At 43.4% G+C, this 17608-nt stretch overlaps 1 protein-coding gene and 1 long non-coding RNA gene across 7 annotated transcripts in view; one reads left to right on the top strand and one right to left on the bottom strand.

Annotated features, from left to right (window-relative positions):
• MSI2 (musashi RNA binding protein 2) overlaps positions 1-6863 on the bottom strand; it is a 389285-nt gene extending 382422 nt beyond the window's left edge. For all 6 annotated transcript variants that reach the window (XM_082680135.1, XM_082680133.1, XM_082680134.1 and 3 more), the window contains exons 1-5: positions 6761-6863; positions 6421-6461; positions 6013-6094; positions 5219-5303; positions 1355-1396 (exon numbers count right to left, since the gene is read on the bottom strand). In XM_082680135.1, the coding sequence (XP_082536261.1) occupies positions 1355-1396; positions 5219-5303; positions 6013-6094; positions 6421-6461; positions 6761-6822 (312 nt within the window). In that variant the 5' untranslated portion in view covers positions 6823-6863. The remainder of the gene's footprint in view (positions 1-1354; positions 1397-5218; positions 5304-6012; positions 6095-6420; positions 6462-6760) is intronic.
• Positions 6864-7209: 346 nt separating this feature from the next.
• On the top strand, positions 7210-17367 carry LOC309837514. Its single transcript, XR_014298264.1, has 3 exons — positions 7210-7754; positions 8498-8600; positions 16138-17367. It is a non-coding gene; the product is annotated as an uncharacterized lncRNA (long non-coding RNA).
• Positions 17368-17608: the final 241 nt, after the last annotated feature.

The raw sequence follows: 17608 nt of genomic DNA on the forward strand, positions 1-17608 counted from the left end.
AAATAATCTAACCTCTTTGGTTCATTAATTCTTATTATTTGCTTAAGCTTTAGGGGGAAAAAATGCCTAAAGAAAATATTTCACTATTTTTGTTTAAGGATTTGTGTTTCCTTCGAAAGAGGGAAGGGGAAGGGAAGGGAAGGGAAGGGAAGGGAACGGAAGGGAAGGGAAGGGAAGACATGGAAGAAAGAGGGGGGAGAGAGAGAGGGAAGGGAGGGGGGAAGAGAGGGAAAGAGGAAGGGAAGGAGGCAGGGAAGGAGGAAGGAAGGAAGGAGGGAATCACATGGCAGGCTCCAACCTGAAATTCTCAAAATACCGTCCACGACAGCCAACTATTTCTTCATTAATGTACAGAACCATTCCTTCCTTTGCACGGCTCAAAGGTTCCACTTCTGGGAGACCATGCTTAAAGAAATAAACTGAATTTGCTAAAACCACAGCACTATCCCTTTATGACCTACAGTCAAACGCTTCACCTTTTCCCCTTTCCCTTGAAAGAGCGCCAAGACCACAAGATGCGGAAAAAGTATTCCTTCCGATATTACCCGGGGAAGAAAAAAGTATAATTAAAAAGTGCAAATTTAGTGTGGAAGCCATAGGTCCTTTAAATTTCACCTTAAGCTTTATGCAGCTGTGATTTTGTGGCCACACCTGGCAAGCTCAGTGAAAATTATGTTAACTACACACTTGGCAAAAGGTGAAGGCCTATCTCAAGCCTTTCAGCAAGCCTTGTAGTACCACTCCTACAAAGGGACAACGTTTCCAGCACTTCTCCGCCCAGGCACCAGCACCTGCACCAAAGAGTAGCACTGCTGGCTTCAAGTATGCCCAGATTTACCCAACCTACCTGAAACCAATACATCCAAACACTTCCTGTCAGATTGAGGGCTTCATGGGTCTACAAAGTTGTTTTTCCAAGAAAGGACAAGCTGTTTACTTAAATTCTACTCCCCTCCATAAACTCTAAGTTGTAAGACCTCAGAAGAGTACCCTCCAACAAAGAGTCACGAGTAAATATCCAACTTTTCCTGATATAATCTCAGCGATGCTTAAAAAATAAATAGAACACTTGCATAAATATTGCAACAGATGGAGCTATGTCCTCCCAGGAAGGATCGGGCTTGCCCCTGCCCCCAGCTGGATGCTCAGAACCCACCTGGGGACAGCTGACTTGCAGACGCACGGTTATTTCACAGAGCGCCTGCCCTGGCCTCTCCACAGCCACGTGCTGATACCCTGAAGAAACGGTGTGCACCAGGTTTCAACGCTTCCTTGCCAGTGCTCTGTTGGAAACTTGAAATCCTTGGCAACCACCTCGGAGCGCTAAAATCCTATTACTGATTCTCCTACTTACCTTGGGTTGCGCTCGACGAGGAAATGCAACTTTGGGGTCAATCTGGGGAAAAAATGCAAAAGCAGGAGTCAGCTGCATGACTTTGAGGGAAGAAAAACAATTCTGACTAATCACCTAGTTATTAATCACTCATTTCTCAGGCTTTTAACCCAGCTTTTAGTAACTTCTCAGGCAACTTAAAAGCTTCCTTAAAGTTTGATCTAAACTGCAACGGTCTCTCCCAAAATGTAACGAACACAGTGAGCCTTTCTGAAACATCCCACCATGAATTTCAATGTGTAATGCTGTAACACACCAGATCTCATGTGTTCTTATTCAGGCAAGGGCTTTGCTTGCATTAGGGCTTCATGCATCTAATTTGCAATGCATGGCTGGGAGAAAAGATGAGAACATCATCACTGAAAAAAAAAAAAAAATCATAACCTGAAATTTACATGGAAGACCCTTCCAGCAGCACGGAACTGGATGGTAGTTCTTCTCCTCAATGATAACTAAACAACACAGGTGGGGAAGGGGATTCCAAAATTTTTTTAAGTCAACAATGTCCAAAAAACTCCCCATCAACATGCAACACCATGCTCTGCTTGAATTAATTCACTCATCTTGGCAAAAGTAAAATTACCTAAGATAAGTCAAAAGGATAGTTCTTTCTGTAGTTATACCTCAAAAGAAAGCAGGTGTCAAAAACTACAGAGCCTGAGTGGGTTCTTAAAAATAATAAATTAAAATAAATGGAAACATCGGAGATAAATGCACCTGGATTTTCAAAATCACAGGGGGTAAAAATCTATGAGCAACCTAAACCCATATTAGAAAAGTAAGGCTGTTATGGGGAGAGGATAAAAAAAAAAAAAAAAATTACTGAAAAAAGCAGTCAGAATCTAGTGCAACACTTAGGATATTCCCGCTACCCCAACCCCAGTCTGAACGGAAAAACTACCAGTACACCAGATCAGACATCTGCAGATCTGAATCAGGGACTGGCTTTAAAACTCTGAACAATTCCCACAGAAGCATTTGAGTCTAATAGGCTGATGTGGGGCGGCGGGGGGGGGGAAGTTGTTGGACAGAAAATATGGGTAAGGAAAGAATGAAAAAATATTCCCATTGTTAGTTTTCATTAGTTTTCTAAATGTCACAAATCTCTGGGTAAAATTCAACACGGAGCGTGGCATGAATACAGCTACAAGTTATTTATTTATCCGCTTTGGCTTTCATATTAAAATTTTCCCCTTTTAAAATGTAAATCTCAACCTTGTTTTCAGTTCTGCCATGGGGGGCGGGGGCGGGGAGAGTAATGCTTTGGGAAAAAGCACAGAGGAGGGGGAAAGTCACACCAGAGCTAACTCTGTTCCCAGACTTAACAGCCCCTAGGACCTAACCAGTAAGACATAAAGATTTACCACTTTTATTAAGGTAGTTTAAAGACCTCATAAAAGTCTGCAGCATGTTTTCCACCTTTAAACATCACCTGAGAAATGAGAGATTACTTTGCAAAAACTAAAACAGACAAAAATCTCTGATCTAGTAAACTACCCTTTCGTGGAGATTAACATTACCACAGCTACAGGTATATTCAGCACAGACTAGGAGCTGTCGACAGGAGAAATACAACAGGTGTGGATTTTCCATTCTGTTGACCAAACGTAAGACAGATATGTCTTTTCATAAACACTCTCCCAAAGTTTTTTTTTTTTTTTTTTAGCTGATCAGCACACAACTGCAATAATAAGTCACCTTGTTTGTGGGGTAAAAAAGGTGAGGAACGTGTCAGAGGTGAGGGAGCCAGAGGAGAGCAGGGAGAAGTAAAGAAAGCAGACCGCTAAAAAATTATATAGATCTACAGTTACAAAACTCGAAGCCAATTCAGAACTCCTGTACAGGGTATTGCGGTAACAGCGTGTTATACCACAATGAGAGATCTTCTGTGGGCCAAGTGTACACGCTGAGATCTTAAAAGGAGAGGACGGGTCGAGAGAAGTAAGGCAAATCCCAACCTTTTGTACATCCCTGTCAACTGTTTTTTAAAAACGAACGAAAAAGAAAACTACCAAAAATGAAAACATTAGTTAGTTAAGTACAACTCTACTTACTGTAGCTACAAATCCTCTAGGAAAAGACTAGGGTACTATTTTGGATGTGAATGGCCGTTACCTAAACAAAGCTTTTAAGGTAACAGTAAACAAGATCCTCGTTTCCATGTCAATAAACCAACCGCTTCTGCCTCCGGCACTGAACGTTGAAACAAAGTCAAAAGCTAGGTTATACTAAATAATAGTGACCAAAACATGTCTACAAACAATTAGTGAGGGAAAACTGCAGGCGCTGCATCTGATACTGAGGGAGATGACCCACCAGACACAACAGAAATCAAATACTATTAATACTTCTCCCACCCGGGATGGACAGAGGGGTGAATAATAAATTCCCGAATTTGCCTTGAAATATCTTTCCTCTTTAATTTTACTAGCTTTTTGAACTGTCTAGCCAAGAAGTCAAAGAGATAAAAATTCTTCAGACATCCGTTATCACCCTGCAAATGACTGTCCCTGAAATTAAATGATCTGAAAGTGCAAAAAGGCTGGGCCACGAGCTAGGACAAGTTCAGTGCAATTAATAAAGCAACTTAAAGTGTGGGCCTCTTTTTTGGGGGGGGGGGCGGTGGGGGGAGAGGAGGCATGCACCTGACCTCTGATCAGAGAAAAAGGGTAAATTTGCAAAATCAATTCAAGGGTACGAAAGGTGGCCAGGTTCTCGTCTTCTCTGCCATTCAGTGTTAAAGCCAAAAGGGACATGAGAAGATCACTTGTTCCACTCCTTTATTTTACAGAAGAGGAAACTGAGGCCTAGAGGCAGGGAACAACTTGCCCAAACTCTGCACTGGCAGCTGGGACTAGAGAGAGATTCCCCACCCCACCCCACCCCTACCCCGGCCCCCATCCCACTCACCCACCACAGAGAGGTGAAGTCCCCAGCAGCCCAGCACTGTATCCCAAAGTCACCTCCGGGCCCCTGCCTTAAGGCGGATGAATAAAAACCGTGGGGAAATTCTAGTAGACAAGGAAGGCAGGAGAGCCACAATAAAATGCTACGAACTCCCCTTCTTCTCCCCCATTAAATGTATTATTATACACTGATACTTTCTTCCCTTCCTCTTCTGACCTTAGAGACTTTTATCCCCTCAACAATGGACTTTAAAACCTTCTAATGCTGTAAAAGTACCCACACTCAAAGGATCTGAAAAAGAAAAGAAAAAACAAACAAACAAAAAAAAACCCACTTTGAAACCCAAGACCTTATCAGCCTTAGATTTCACACCATCTGGAGTCACCCACTGGATGCCCAGCTTGGATCTGGGAGGTATCCTTTCCTTCTCAAACCACATTCCAAATCCGAAGTGCCCAAGAGGAACCTGTTGCCTGGACTGTGATTAGTGCCCCCTCACCTCCTCCTGTCCCCAGTCCCCCTCGGCCATGAAGCAAGTTGTGCCTTCTAAGAGCCGATTCCCACAGCCACAGTTGGTAACGCGGGCTGGGCTCGGCTGACAAAGAAAAGTTGCCTCTGATCGGTGGTGGAGTTTCTTCGCAGGGTCCTTTGGCCCGGAAGATAGCCTCTCCCCAAGCCGACCCCTCCCCCAAGCCTAGGCCTGGCAGCATCTGGGGCTGCAGTGGGACAGGCTCTAAAAAGAAAACCCCAAATCCAGCCTTTGCGGCAAACTTTAGGACCGACTTGCAACCTCTGCTTCAAAGTACCCAGTTCTCAGCACAGAAGCAAAAGAAGACACTGTCTCTTTAAATTGGGCTGTCAATGCCCAGATCGGTCCTGAAAAGGGGCAAACAACAACAACAAGGAAAAGCAACCTACCGTCTTGGAATCTAACTCGTGGTGGGGCTGACCTAATACTTTATCTACACTTGCTGGGTCTGCGAACGTGACGAAACCGAAGCCTCTGAAATGAGACAAAGAGGGAGAAAAACAAACAAGAAAATGTGACACCATCGAGAGCAACAAGGAGCGAGCCCTAATGCAGAACGGAGAGCAAAGTTGCCCCCGCTCACCCCCACTCCCCACCCTCCCCACCCCCTCCTGCCTACAGCCCTCGGCCTCGCAAGGAAACACATCAAGGTTAATGGGGGAAGTGGAACGGGGGCAGGGCGGGTGGAGGTAACTTGGAGAACGCTGGTGTCTCCACTCTTTCGCCACCTCAGTCTCTCTCCTCCTCCTCCCCTTCCCTTTCTTTAACGCTTTGTTTTATTCCGAAGAAACCCAGGCACTTAGAGACGATCCAACCAGCTTTCTAAAGGGGCTTAAGAGTTCGGGGAGTTGGGAGTGCGGGGGAAGCACACATTAAAAAAAACAAAAAAAACAACTATGTGGAAAGTGAATGAAGCTGAATGTCATTTGAAACAGGAGAAAAAGAAGCGACGGGAAAATGACTTAAAGCGGAGATGTGGGCATCTGTGTATCCAGAATTCAGCCCCAATTAACAATAACCTTTGGGGTTAATGGAGGAGGGGGGAGGATGGAGCGACGTTCGAAACCAGCCACATGCCTGAGCCCCATTCTAAATCCGCTTAGCTACTTCCGAAGACACCTCCAAAAATAACACTTAAACTTTGTTCTAAAATAAAGACAAAATCCAGAAGGGAATGCTTTACCTGGAGCGTTTCGTAGTGGGATCTCTCATGACCATACATTCTCTAATTTCTCCAAATTTGCTAAAATAGTCTCTAAGGCTATCTGTAGAGAGAGAAAGAGAGAGATTGGGGGGGGGGGGGGAGAAGGTGTGGAAAAAAAAAAGCAATGCAAATTTTGATCAAGGACAAAAACCAAAAGTAGTTTTCTGTTGTTATTCTGGGTGTTTTTTTTTTTTTTGCACACGCGGGGGAAATTCGGCAACAGAGGTCGCGTAGAGGGCTCGGAAAGGATTTGCTATTTAAAAAAATAACCTTGCACAGGAGAAGTGGGGAGCCAATGGCGAGGGGGGGCTCCTACACCGGGATAACAAAGAGCAATAAAGAAGCCAAGAAGGGGGGGACCCAGGCGTCCCCCCCTCCCTCCCTTACCTGGTGAGGTCTGCCAGCTCAGTCCACCGATAAACATTTTACTAGAGGGAGAAAACATAACAGAAGTGAGCACCGATGTCAGATCGGCCATTTTGACGTGTAACTTACAAAAGCTAAAAGGAAAGCGGGGAGGGGGGGGAGCGAGCGAGCGAGAGCGCGGAGGTGGGGTGGGGGAGAAGGTGGCGGCGAAATGCAATCCAAAGGTGTGTAACTTCCACGGGGGGGGGGGGCGCGCGGGAGGGGGGGGCGCGGGAGATGCCCGGCTCCGCGCACCGCCGTCCCCGCCGCTGCAAGGAGAGCGAGCCCGAGGCGGCGCGGTGGGCAGCGGCTGGAAACTTACCCGGGGTCGTGCTGGGAGTCGTTGGCGCTGCCCGAGGTGCCTTGGCTCCCATTTGCCTCCATATCTGAGCCCCCCCGCCCCCCCACCCCCAAAAAACCGATCCCCACAGCGATCGGAGCGGAGCGGCGGCCGGCTCCGAGCCCCGAGATCTCCCGCTCCCTCCTCCCCCTCCTCCTCCCCCCCGCCCGGGCTCCTCCGAATCTCTCTAAGAGCGGCGGAGCCGGGGCAGCGGCGAGAGCCGTCACACGTGGGCTCGGCTTAGCTCAGCCCCGCTGCTCGCACACCCCCCGTCCCCGCCCCCCCGGCCCATCCCCACCTCTCCCCCTCCTCCTCCCCACCCCCATCCCCTCCTCCTCCTCCCCCTCCTCCGCGGCGCACGTGGGGCGGAGTTCTAGAACGTCGTGTAACCAATGCCGGTGACGTCACGCACCCCGGTGCGGCCTCCGCCTGCCCGCGCGCGCACACTCTGCCCCCCGCTGCCCGACCCACTGGGGCGGTGCGCGAACCCCGCGGCCCGAGGAGCCCCGCCTCCGGGCGGGCCGAGCCGAGGGGAGCGCACCCCGACTTCCCTGGATCACATGGGCTGCGGGGGGCGGGTGGATCGGGGGAGGGGGAGGCGCGGGGAGCTCGCCGCGGCTCCACACTGGGGCAGGGGAGCAGATGCCCCCCACCCCTCTAGTTCGGCCTCTCCATTCAAGTTCCCCGGACCCGGCCGCCAGGATCCGGGATGGCAACAGCCGCCTGCCCGGCTCTGCGCCCTTTTTCCAGCCACCGCGCAGAAATTTAGGTCAAGGACGTCGGGATCAAATCCAAACCCTGGCGCTCCTCGGGCAGCCGCCGAGACCCCCCAGGATCTTGGGGCTTCAGGATTGCGGAGACTCTCCCGCACAAACACCAGCCACAAGTTTTATTTTCCTTTCGCGCTGGAAGTTCTCTCTGGCTCTCGCTCCGCACCGGCACGTCTTGCGCGGCTCCCCGCCCTTACCCGGCAGAGGTACGAATCCTTGCCCGGGAAAGGTTATTTTGGAACTTTGAGGAAACTGTCGCGATTCCAGTGGTGAGAAAATGCCGAAGAAAGGGTTTCCGCGTTAATCATAAGGCGCTTAAAAAATATAATAGCATAGGGTTATAGAGGTCAAGGTCAAATGATCGGAGTTCAAATCAAAATTTTTTGTATAGAGAGAAATAATTTGGGAGCATCTCTGGGAGGGCCGGGAAGGATGGTTATTTCAGGAAACCCCTCTCCAACCCGTTTGTTATATATATGTTATTGTTTCTATGCCGAGGTAGTAAAATGCATGAGATGTGAATAGCCCAAGCCCCCCACCATCTGGGGATGTAGCTGAGGGTGGCAGAAGGCTTCAAACACACACCCCCGCCACCTTGGGAGCAGTGTGGTGTGGCACAGGTCCTGGCACACAGTAGGTGCTTAATAAATGCTGACTTTTATCCTTTCCCGCGCTGAAAATTCCTAAAAGACAATTTTGTAGCTACCCAAAAACATCGCCCACTTCTCCAGCAGATTTCAGGCCGGCTAAATTCAGGCTGGATTCAATCTGTGGGGTATTTAAAACAGTAAGGATATAATTATCCTTATTGTTTTTAATTATTACAATAAATTGAGTTAATATGGCTTAAGGGGGCAACGTCATTGAGTATTTGTGGTTCATCAAATACTCAAATTAATGTTAAGCATGAACTGATGCCCAATTAACACTTTTCCACTAATTTTCGTAGGATTAGGATACAGTGGAATACACTCAACCCCAAAACGGTACCAAATCCGCTGTGGGTCTTTGAGAAATGGACTATTCGGAAAATACCAACATCAACCAAACCCGTGAGTGACCAGGCTCTTAATCTCCCTGTCTCCTAAATTGGGATAGTTCTTCCTTGACCGCATTGATAGGGTGAGGGGAGGGTCTGAAATCAACACATGGAAAAGTCCCTTTTTCATTGAAAGCCTATATGGGTTGTGCTTGCTAGCATATGATTTTTAGAAGGCACTTTAAAACTTTACACCAGAAGCCCAAGCATTTTCCAATTCACTCCAAGCTGCTTCCCAAGTCATCTGGGGTCCCATGTGTTGAAGAGCCAGTTGTTATTATGGTAATTGTTTATTATGACTATTCTCAATAACAAAATGCAGACAACAGAGCTAATGGGATTTTGTGGGGGATTTTTACGCTAGAACCACAGATCATCAGAGGTGGAAAGGCCTTTCCTGATCCACCCCCCTCATTTTACGTCAAGGGCCCAGAGGAACCAAGCTTACCAGGCTACACCCTACCCACCACCTGTCAGTTCCTTAGAGGAGCTCTGGCCATCAGTCCCATGCCCCTTGGCTCTGCTGCATGCATATTTATTCTGCCCTTAACAAGGTGAGAGTGGGGTGCCCTTGTTCCCTGTTGTAGACCTACACAAGCTGAACTGAATTAAATTGCGGGAGCTAGCCCTGCAGTTATAAAGAGGAAGTTAGATCTTAAATCACCAATTCTGCATTGTTTTTATTTATTTATTTTTAACTTATATGCAGTAACATTTACTCTTCTTGGTCTATAAGTCTGAGTTTTGACAAATGCATGGAGTCTAGTAACCATCACCATAAAGAGGTTACAGGAAGAGTCTCATTGTCCAAAATATTCACTCTTGCTGCTCTTAGTTTCTTATCATTATGCATTTCTCCTCCAGCTCACTCACTTAATGTAGCCCCTGGGTCAGGAGAATTCCAGGACCACATCAGTCCTCCACCCTCTTAAAGTTTCAACAGCCCATGACACTGTTGGACACTGCATTCTTTGTAACTCACTCTTCCCTTGGCATCCTTGATGCCCACATTCTCCTGCCTTTCCTCGTACGTCTCCTGCCTTTCCTCCTCTCTTTGCCCTGACTCCTCCACCTCTGCCTTTCCTTTAAATAGTGGTGTTCATTCTCTCCCCTAACTACACACCCTCTCTGGATGAGATCCCCTGAAGGATGGGTTAATTACCATCTACTTTCTGATGCCACTCAAATTAAAATCTCCAGCCTGCCCTCCCCACAGAACTCCAGGCTCTGGTTAATTTCCTATTCATCATTTCCACTTAGCCTTCCTTAAGTTACCCCAAACTCCACATTTCCAAAACCACATGCATGCTCGTTTCCCCTAAACCTGAACCTCTTTTAAAGTTTTCTCCATGAACAGAGCCCCAGCCATCTTAGAGACAAGGTTGACCCCTCTCCAGGTTGACACCTTCCCATGTGCAATCCATCATGAAGCTCTGTTGGTTTTACTTCCTCAATGTCTCTCAAATTCACCTTTCCTGCTACTGCATCTCAGATCTCCCACTGGAGCCCGTGCAGTAACCTCCTAAACGCTCTTCCCACACTCATTCTTACTCCACTAATATGCCTGGAAAGCATTCCCTGACCTCTCTGACCAGGTTGAATCCCCCTCGGTATGCACTGTTATCCTGCCAGAATGCCCTCTGTGTACCCTACCCTGTGTGATCATTTGCTTTATTGCTTATCTCTTCCACTAGCCATAAGCTCCTGTCCATTTCTGCTCTCCAAGTATTAGCACAGTGCCTATTGGTGCATGGTTAACACTAAGCAAATATTTGTTGAACGAATGAAAGGATGAATGAATGAATGAAGGTCAACATCTAACTTCACTGTAGGCATTTTTGTATCCATGTCCATAAGTCAAATAGGCTGCAGTTTTCCCTTCTCATACTGCCCTTCTCTGGTTATACTGGCCTCAAAAAATGAACTGGTTCCTTCTTTTTCCATTTTCTCGAACAGTGTGTATAAAATTGGAATTATGTGTTCCTTGACTGTTTGGTAGAACTTGCCAGTAAAATGTCTGGCTCTGGGATAAACATTTCCTAGGTTGATTTTTATACTGATTCCATTTCTTTGATGGCTATGGGTGTCTTTAGGTTTTATATTCTTCCTGATTCAATTTTTGCTCATTATATTTTTCAGGGAAATTGTCCATACCAGCTAGGTTTTCAAATTTATTAACAAAATGCTGTTCATAGTTTTCTCTGAATATATTCTAATCTCTGCTGCATCTATCCATACCCTTCATTTTTTTTCATTCCAAATATTATTGTATATGTATCTTCTCTTTTCTGGATCAGTTGTGTCAGAGACCTCCCTATTTTTATCTAGTGTTTCTTTCTACTTTCTACTAGTGTTTTCAAAGAATCAACTTTCAATTTGGTTAATACTATTTTTTGTTTCATTAATTTTCACTTTTATATACTATTATATATTTTATGTTCTTATGTCTAAGAATATATACCATATAGAAAATATAATCTAATCAGTGGTCCCCAACCTTTTTCTTTCCACCGTAGGGGGTGGGGGGAGGGATACGGTTCAGGGGCTAATGCAGTAATGGGAGCCGCAGTTGAAGCTTTGCTAGCTCACCCGCCGCTCACCTCCTGCTGTGCAGCCGGGTTCCTAACAGGCTTTGGACCACTAGCAGTCGGAGGCCCAGGGGCTGGGGACTCCTGATCTAATTGTGTATTGTTAATATATCATGTCATTTTCTTTGTTCTGTTCTCTGGATTTATTTTGTTGGCTTAAAAAGATTCTTGATGGCTTAAGTAATTAATTTTCACGCTTCGGTTTTCTTTTTTTTTTTTAACATTTAAGGCTAGAGTTCACTCCAAGTGCCACTGAAACTACATTCCACAAAATATGTAGAATTTTTATTACCATCCCAGGCGAAGAATGTTTAGATTTCTTCTTTGCCTCAATACATGTGTATTTTTACATTTCTAAACACAAGTTTTTGTTTTGGTTTTTAGTTATTTATGTCTAACTTAATTAAGGTCAGAGAGGTGGTCTGTATGAAGCACATTCTTTATTATTTGTTGAGATTTTGCTTTGGTAAAAATAGTTTTTATAAATACTCCATGTGGTTTTGAAAAGAATGTGTATATCTTATTTGTTGTATAGCATTCTGTATGAGTCTGTTAAATCAAGCTTGTTAATTACATCACCCAGATTTTCTTTAGCCTTACTAATATCTATCACTTTTTATAGTGGTACATTAAAATCTCCTTATATGACTGAATTTGCCAGTATCTACTGTAAATCTCTCAAACTTTGCTCTCTATATTTTAAAAGTATGTGATAAGGTACATCAAAAAGGGCTATGAAAATCTCATAGTATGACTGCATTTTTTTATTTTTTAACATGTTATTTCTCATTTTGCTTTATTTATTTTGAAGCTGTGTAATTAGGCGCATACAAGCTTAGATTTACTGTTTTCCTAGTGAACCATTTCTTTAATATATGCACAGATGATATTTAACCCTAGTGCTTTTTGCTTTAAAGTCTACTTCGCCTGCAATAAATATAACTACTCTCACTTCTAGCTGGCATTTTGTCTGGCATATCTTTTTCCATCCTTTTACTTTCAACCTTTCTATGTCTTTGATTTTTAGGTAAGTCTCTTATAAACAGCATGTACCTGGATCTTATTTATTTATTTATTGGGTTGACTAGTAAGTTTAGTCCATTTACATTTAATGTAATTGCCAATATTTTTAATGAAACTTAGGGGCACAAAACTATATTAATCACAATCTCTGGCATAAACATACTATCATCATTAGGTATATCCATGGCCTTATTTTATTTTTTGATATTATGAACACTTGTAAACCTACTATTCAACTAGAGAACTAAAACAGTAACAGTGACTTGCAACTACTTATGTGCTCCTCCTCTACTGTTCCCCCACCTGAAGAAACCACCAGTCCCAAATCTTGTATTTATTATTCTTCTTTGCTTTTTAAAAAGTTTTATCAAAAAAAAAGTTTTATCAAATTTTTATCATATACTCGGTTTAAAATTTTACAAAAATTTTCTGAGGAGGCCTATATTTCTTACTCAACATGGTATTACTAAGATTCAACTAGACTGTTGCTTCTGGCTGTAGTTCATTATTTTCCATAGTTGTATAAAATTCCATTTCATGACTGTCCCACAAATTAGCTTGTCCATTCTCCTATCACAGGCCTTTGAGTTGTTCCAATTTTTTGCTGTTACAAGCAGCGGTGATAAGTAGTCTTATCTTCCAGTGTATGCAGGCAGAATTTTCTCTTTGGAGTGATTACTGCGTCATGAGATGTGTAAGTGTAAAACTTTACAGAATAATGCTAAACTGTTTTCCAAAGGTACTCTTGCAATTTGTACTCCCACTAGCAATGTATAAGACAGCCTGTTGATCTACTGATTTCTGACATTTGGAACTGATGTCTCATTTTCTTCTGTTTTCTCTAAGTTTTTCGTTTACTTCCTTCCTTTTCTTCTATTGAACTGATCAAGAATTCTTTATTCCCTTTTCCTCTTTAACTAGTTTAGGAGTTGTAAGGTATATTTCTATTCCTTTAGTGATTACTTTACAATTTTTAACATGTACACTTAATCCAGCCTCCCTGAAACTCTACAGTAAACAGAGAATTATTCAACTTCAATTACATCCTCCCTTTTACATGTTATTATTGCTTCTTATTTTAGACTCACCTGTTTTTATACCCCTAAATTTAATCACTACTGTCATTTTAGTTTTATACAGTCATTGTTTCGACTTGCTCATGTTTACCAATTTGTTCACCTTTGTTTCTAGCATGTTTTTCTCCCTTTCTTCTAGGTACCAGCCCTTTCCCTTGAAACATATCCTTTAGTAGTTTTTTTTTAGGGAGGTTATATGAGTGACGTGTTTTCTCTATTAGTATAAAATTGTCTTGTTTCACCCTTATCCTTGAATGATGATTTCTCTGGGTGTAAAATTCTAGATTGAAAGTTATTTTATCCTCAGCACTTTTATGAATATGTCACATCTTCTTGTTTTCTATTTATTGTTGAGACATTTGCTGTCAGTCTAAATATCATTCCTTTGTAGGTAATCTGTTCTTTCTTTCTGGTTTTAAGATTTTTCTCTCTTGTCTTTGACTTCCTGCATTCTTACCATGTGGTGTTCAGGTGTGAATTTCTTTTATTTACATGGTTCAAGATTCACTGCATACCCAAAATCTCAGGATGCAGGTTTTTGATCAAACCTGGAAAACTGTCAGCAGCTGTCTATGTAAATCCTGTCTCCTTTACACCCTCTCTATTCTCACCTTCTGGTGCTCATATTAGGTGTACAACGCACCTTCTCTTTCTATGCAACATAGCCTGAGCTTTTCTCTCAGACTTCCCATCACTTTGACTCTCTGTGCTGCTTCCTGGGCATTTTCTTCAGATCCATTTGCTATTTTTTTCTTCAGCTGTGTCTAATCTGCTGTGTAACTCATCCACTGAGCTTTTCATTTCAATGACTATATGTGTCATTTCTAGAAGTTCTGTTTAGTTATCTTTCAAATCTACCTTTTTCTACAGTGTTATGTTATTTTCTCATGGTTCCAAATGTTCTTTTATGTTTTTAATAATTTTTTAACTTACTTATTTTATAGTCTGTCTGATAGTTCTGTTATCTGAGGTTCTTGGGACTTTTGTACCTACTACATCTTGGTTATGGTGGATTGTATCCGTGTATGTTCAGTAGTTTGGTGTTGGGTCAGTATTTTTATCTTTTTTTTGTTTCCACTTTAGGGTTCCTGGACCATAGAGGAAGGATAAATTTCAGTCCCAGATTTACATGAGACTGGGCTGTAGTCCCAAATTCTCAGTGAAGACTTTTTTCTCCACTTTCAACTTATGCCAAGACAAATTTTCTTGTCTCCCTGTGCCACTAGGGAGATTTTTTTCCACTGAATTATTTCTATGATGATTCATCCCTTTCAAGGTCCCACATTTATTCGGGGATGTCAGTTCCATCTCCCCACTTTACTGGACTCAAACCACAGTCTTCTTTCCATTTTGATGCTCAGACTTCAGCCTTTCAAGGCCAACAAACCTGCCTGAGACCAGCTCCGCATCCTCCTCCTTGCTCACTATGCTAACTGTCATCTTTCTCTTGCTTCTGGCACTGGACGCCTTTCCTTGTTGTCCCATGAGCTCATTTCAATGGGTGTTTATTGCATCTTGACCAGTATTTATACATGGTTTATATTTATAAACCAGTATTTATAGTGGGAGGATTTTCAAGTTATTTAGTCTGCCATATTGACAGAAATGGAAACTCACTTCCATTTAATTTTTACCATCTTCCATTTCAAATGCATTTTTTCTTAGAATACCGTGGCATCTAGGATCTCTGAATAATTTTTCTTCTGAATAATCTTTTACGGGTGAGGCAGCATTGGAATTACCTCAAATGAGGCCAACATTGGGCAGTGTGACTATTCATTATAATCACCTGGGAACTTTAAACAATACTGATGCTTCCTTCCACCCACAAGATTCTGATTTAACTATTCTGGGGGACAGTGTGGGCAGTGATCTTTCTTAAAACTTCTCAACTGATTCTAATGTGTCACCAAGGTTGAACATGACTATTGGAAAACAGACTGATAAAAACAAACAGACCGTAATGATCCCTAGGCCCCTTCCCAGAATGTCTGATTTATTTTGCCTGAGGGGAGCCCCAGACATCTAACATTTCCCTGATGATTGTAGCAAGGGTTCAGAACTGATGAGTTACCTGGGTACATCCAGTCAGAAGGGAGGAGTCAACATAACGTTAGAGCTGGAAGCACGAGCAATAATCTAGTCCAGCGGTTCCTAGTGTCTGCACAGCCGTCCGTTGGACTCCTGGGGAGCTTTTTAATTTTACAGATTCCTGGAGGTCGTGACCTGGTAGATTTAATGTAAGGCCAGAGAGTTTTTTATTCCCCAGAGGACTGTGATGGCCAACTAAGTTTGGAAACCACTCAGCTAGCCCGTCTTGTTTTACAAAGGAGGAAACCAGCCCAGAGAGAAGCGTTTTTTCTCTCAAGGTCGCAGAGCTGATTAAGAAGAAAGCTGACTCCTACCTTCCAGTCCTGTGTCCATTTCATCCATTTCCAACAGAAAATCTCCTGCTGCTTTTAGAAGATCTTGGCCGGTTTAAAAGGGCAGATTCTGAACTTGTGTGCAGTGATTTCAGGAATATGGGCTCTTCTGGTTTGTTTTGTGTGTGGATGGCACAGCAGAGAGGAAATAAAACAGTCTGCTGCCTCGCACGGAGGGTCTTCTAGTAGCCAGGTGACCTTGAGCGGATAAGCCACCCTCATCTGTAAACAGGGTCATGATGGTTTTAAAGTATCTTCACACATTCTTTAGTCCTCCTGTAAGAGGTGGCGTTGAATTCCCCTCACCCTGAGTGTGGTCTGTACTTAGTCACTGGCTTCTAATGAATAGAATGTGGGGGAAATGATGGCGGTTGAATTCCGAGGCTGGATCAGAAAAGGCATGCGCCCTCCGCCTGGCTCTCTCTCTCTGATCACTCTAGGGGAAGCCGGCTTTCACGCCGTCAAGATGCACAAGTAGCCTGCTAGAGAGGCCCACGTGGAGAAGAATTGCAGCTTCCTGTCAGCAACCCGAACTAACCTGCCAGGATTGTGAGACATCTTAACGGTGCATCTGCCAGCCCCAGCCATGCCTTCAGACGACAGCTACCCCAGCTCACATCTCAACAACTTCCCGAGAGACCTGGAGCCGGAACCTCCCAGCTAAGCCACTCCCAATTCCTGACCCTCAGATACTGGGTGAGACATTAAATACTTGTTTGAAGCTACTACGTTTGGGGCTAATTTGCTGCACAGAATAGACGATTAATACAGAGATACTTCAAAATGCACAAAAACGGAACTGCTTACATCATAGGTTTGTGGCAGGATTCCTACACTAACAGTTCTGGAGTGCTTTAGTTAGACTCTAGCCAAATGAACTGCATATTAGATAGAAAGAAGTGATTGCATGTTATTAATGTTATCAGATTGCAACATATTTCATGTTCAATTACCTACAGTGCTCTTTCCGGAGCATTGCTTTGCTCATCTGCTTATCCCCACTGCACACTTAAAAAAGGTCGCTGTTAAGATATACAAGTATACGTAGGATTTAAATGTCTTGACTCAGTTACTAACCACCGTGAGCACGTTTTCAAATTGGAAAAGCAAAATCCATTTAAACTCTGTCTTCTTCGCAAAAGGCTCTTTGTTTACTTCTTGGTATTGCATTTTACCGGCAGGCCAAGCCCCTCTCTGATTGAAGAGTCCGTTCACTTTATCTGTCTCGGTAGCCCCACAAGCCTTACTGTTCAGAACAGACACGGCAGACTTTGCACCAAAAAAGCAAACCGTATTTTTAACCAGAAAATCTTTAATAAAATGAATTTTTATTCATGAAAATTCCACCAAGCATAAATTCCCTGTCTAAAAGTAATGGGCCCTTTGTATTTCCCTTAAATAAATAAATAGCTTCTTTCCTCAAGAACTGACTTCTGAGCATGCTCTTAAATTCAGGGCTAGTTTGTTTTCTTCCAGGAAATAAAAAATAAGCATGTGTGTACAGATCCTAAGTCAGCCCTTCTAGAAATGTATAATATGGGAAAGCCAAGATGGTTTCTTTCTAACAGTCATAACTAGAGGTATACAGTACCTGGAAAAGACATGAAAAAAGGCAGAGGATGTGAGGCTGAGAGAAAGTGAAATTATATTTTTCAAACACTCTTTACTGATCTAACACACAAATATCTGTAATTTATTTACTCCTATAACCTTGTTTGATATATTTAGAGACATGAAGTTTTCCTTTAAAATGATGGAGAAAATACATTTTGTTTCATTATTTCTTTTCCAAACTGGGGATGGAAATGCAAAAAGCTCCCTAATGGAGTGGGGGGGAGTGTTTAGCCAAAAAGTTTCCTTTTTTCCTTTCCATTTCCACATTGGACACAGCTAGACACCTAGTGTGTGGTT

The sequence above is a fragment of the Grampus griseus genome (assembly GCF_964374135.1).
Source record: "Grampus griseus genome assembly, chromosome: 20".
Lineage (NCBI taxonomy): Eukaryota > Metazoa > Chordata > Mammalia > Artiodactyla > Delphinidae > Grampus > Grampus griseus.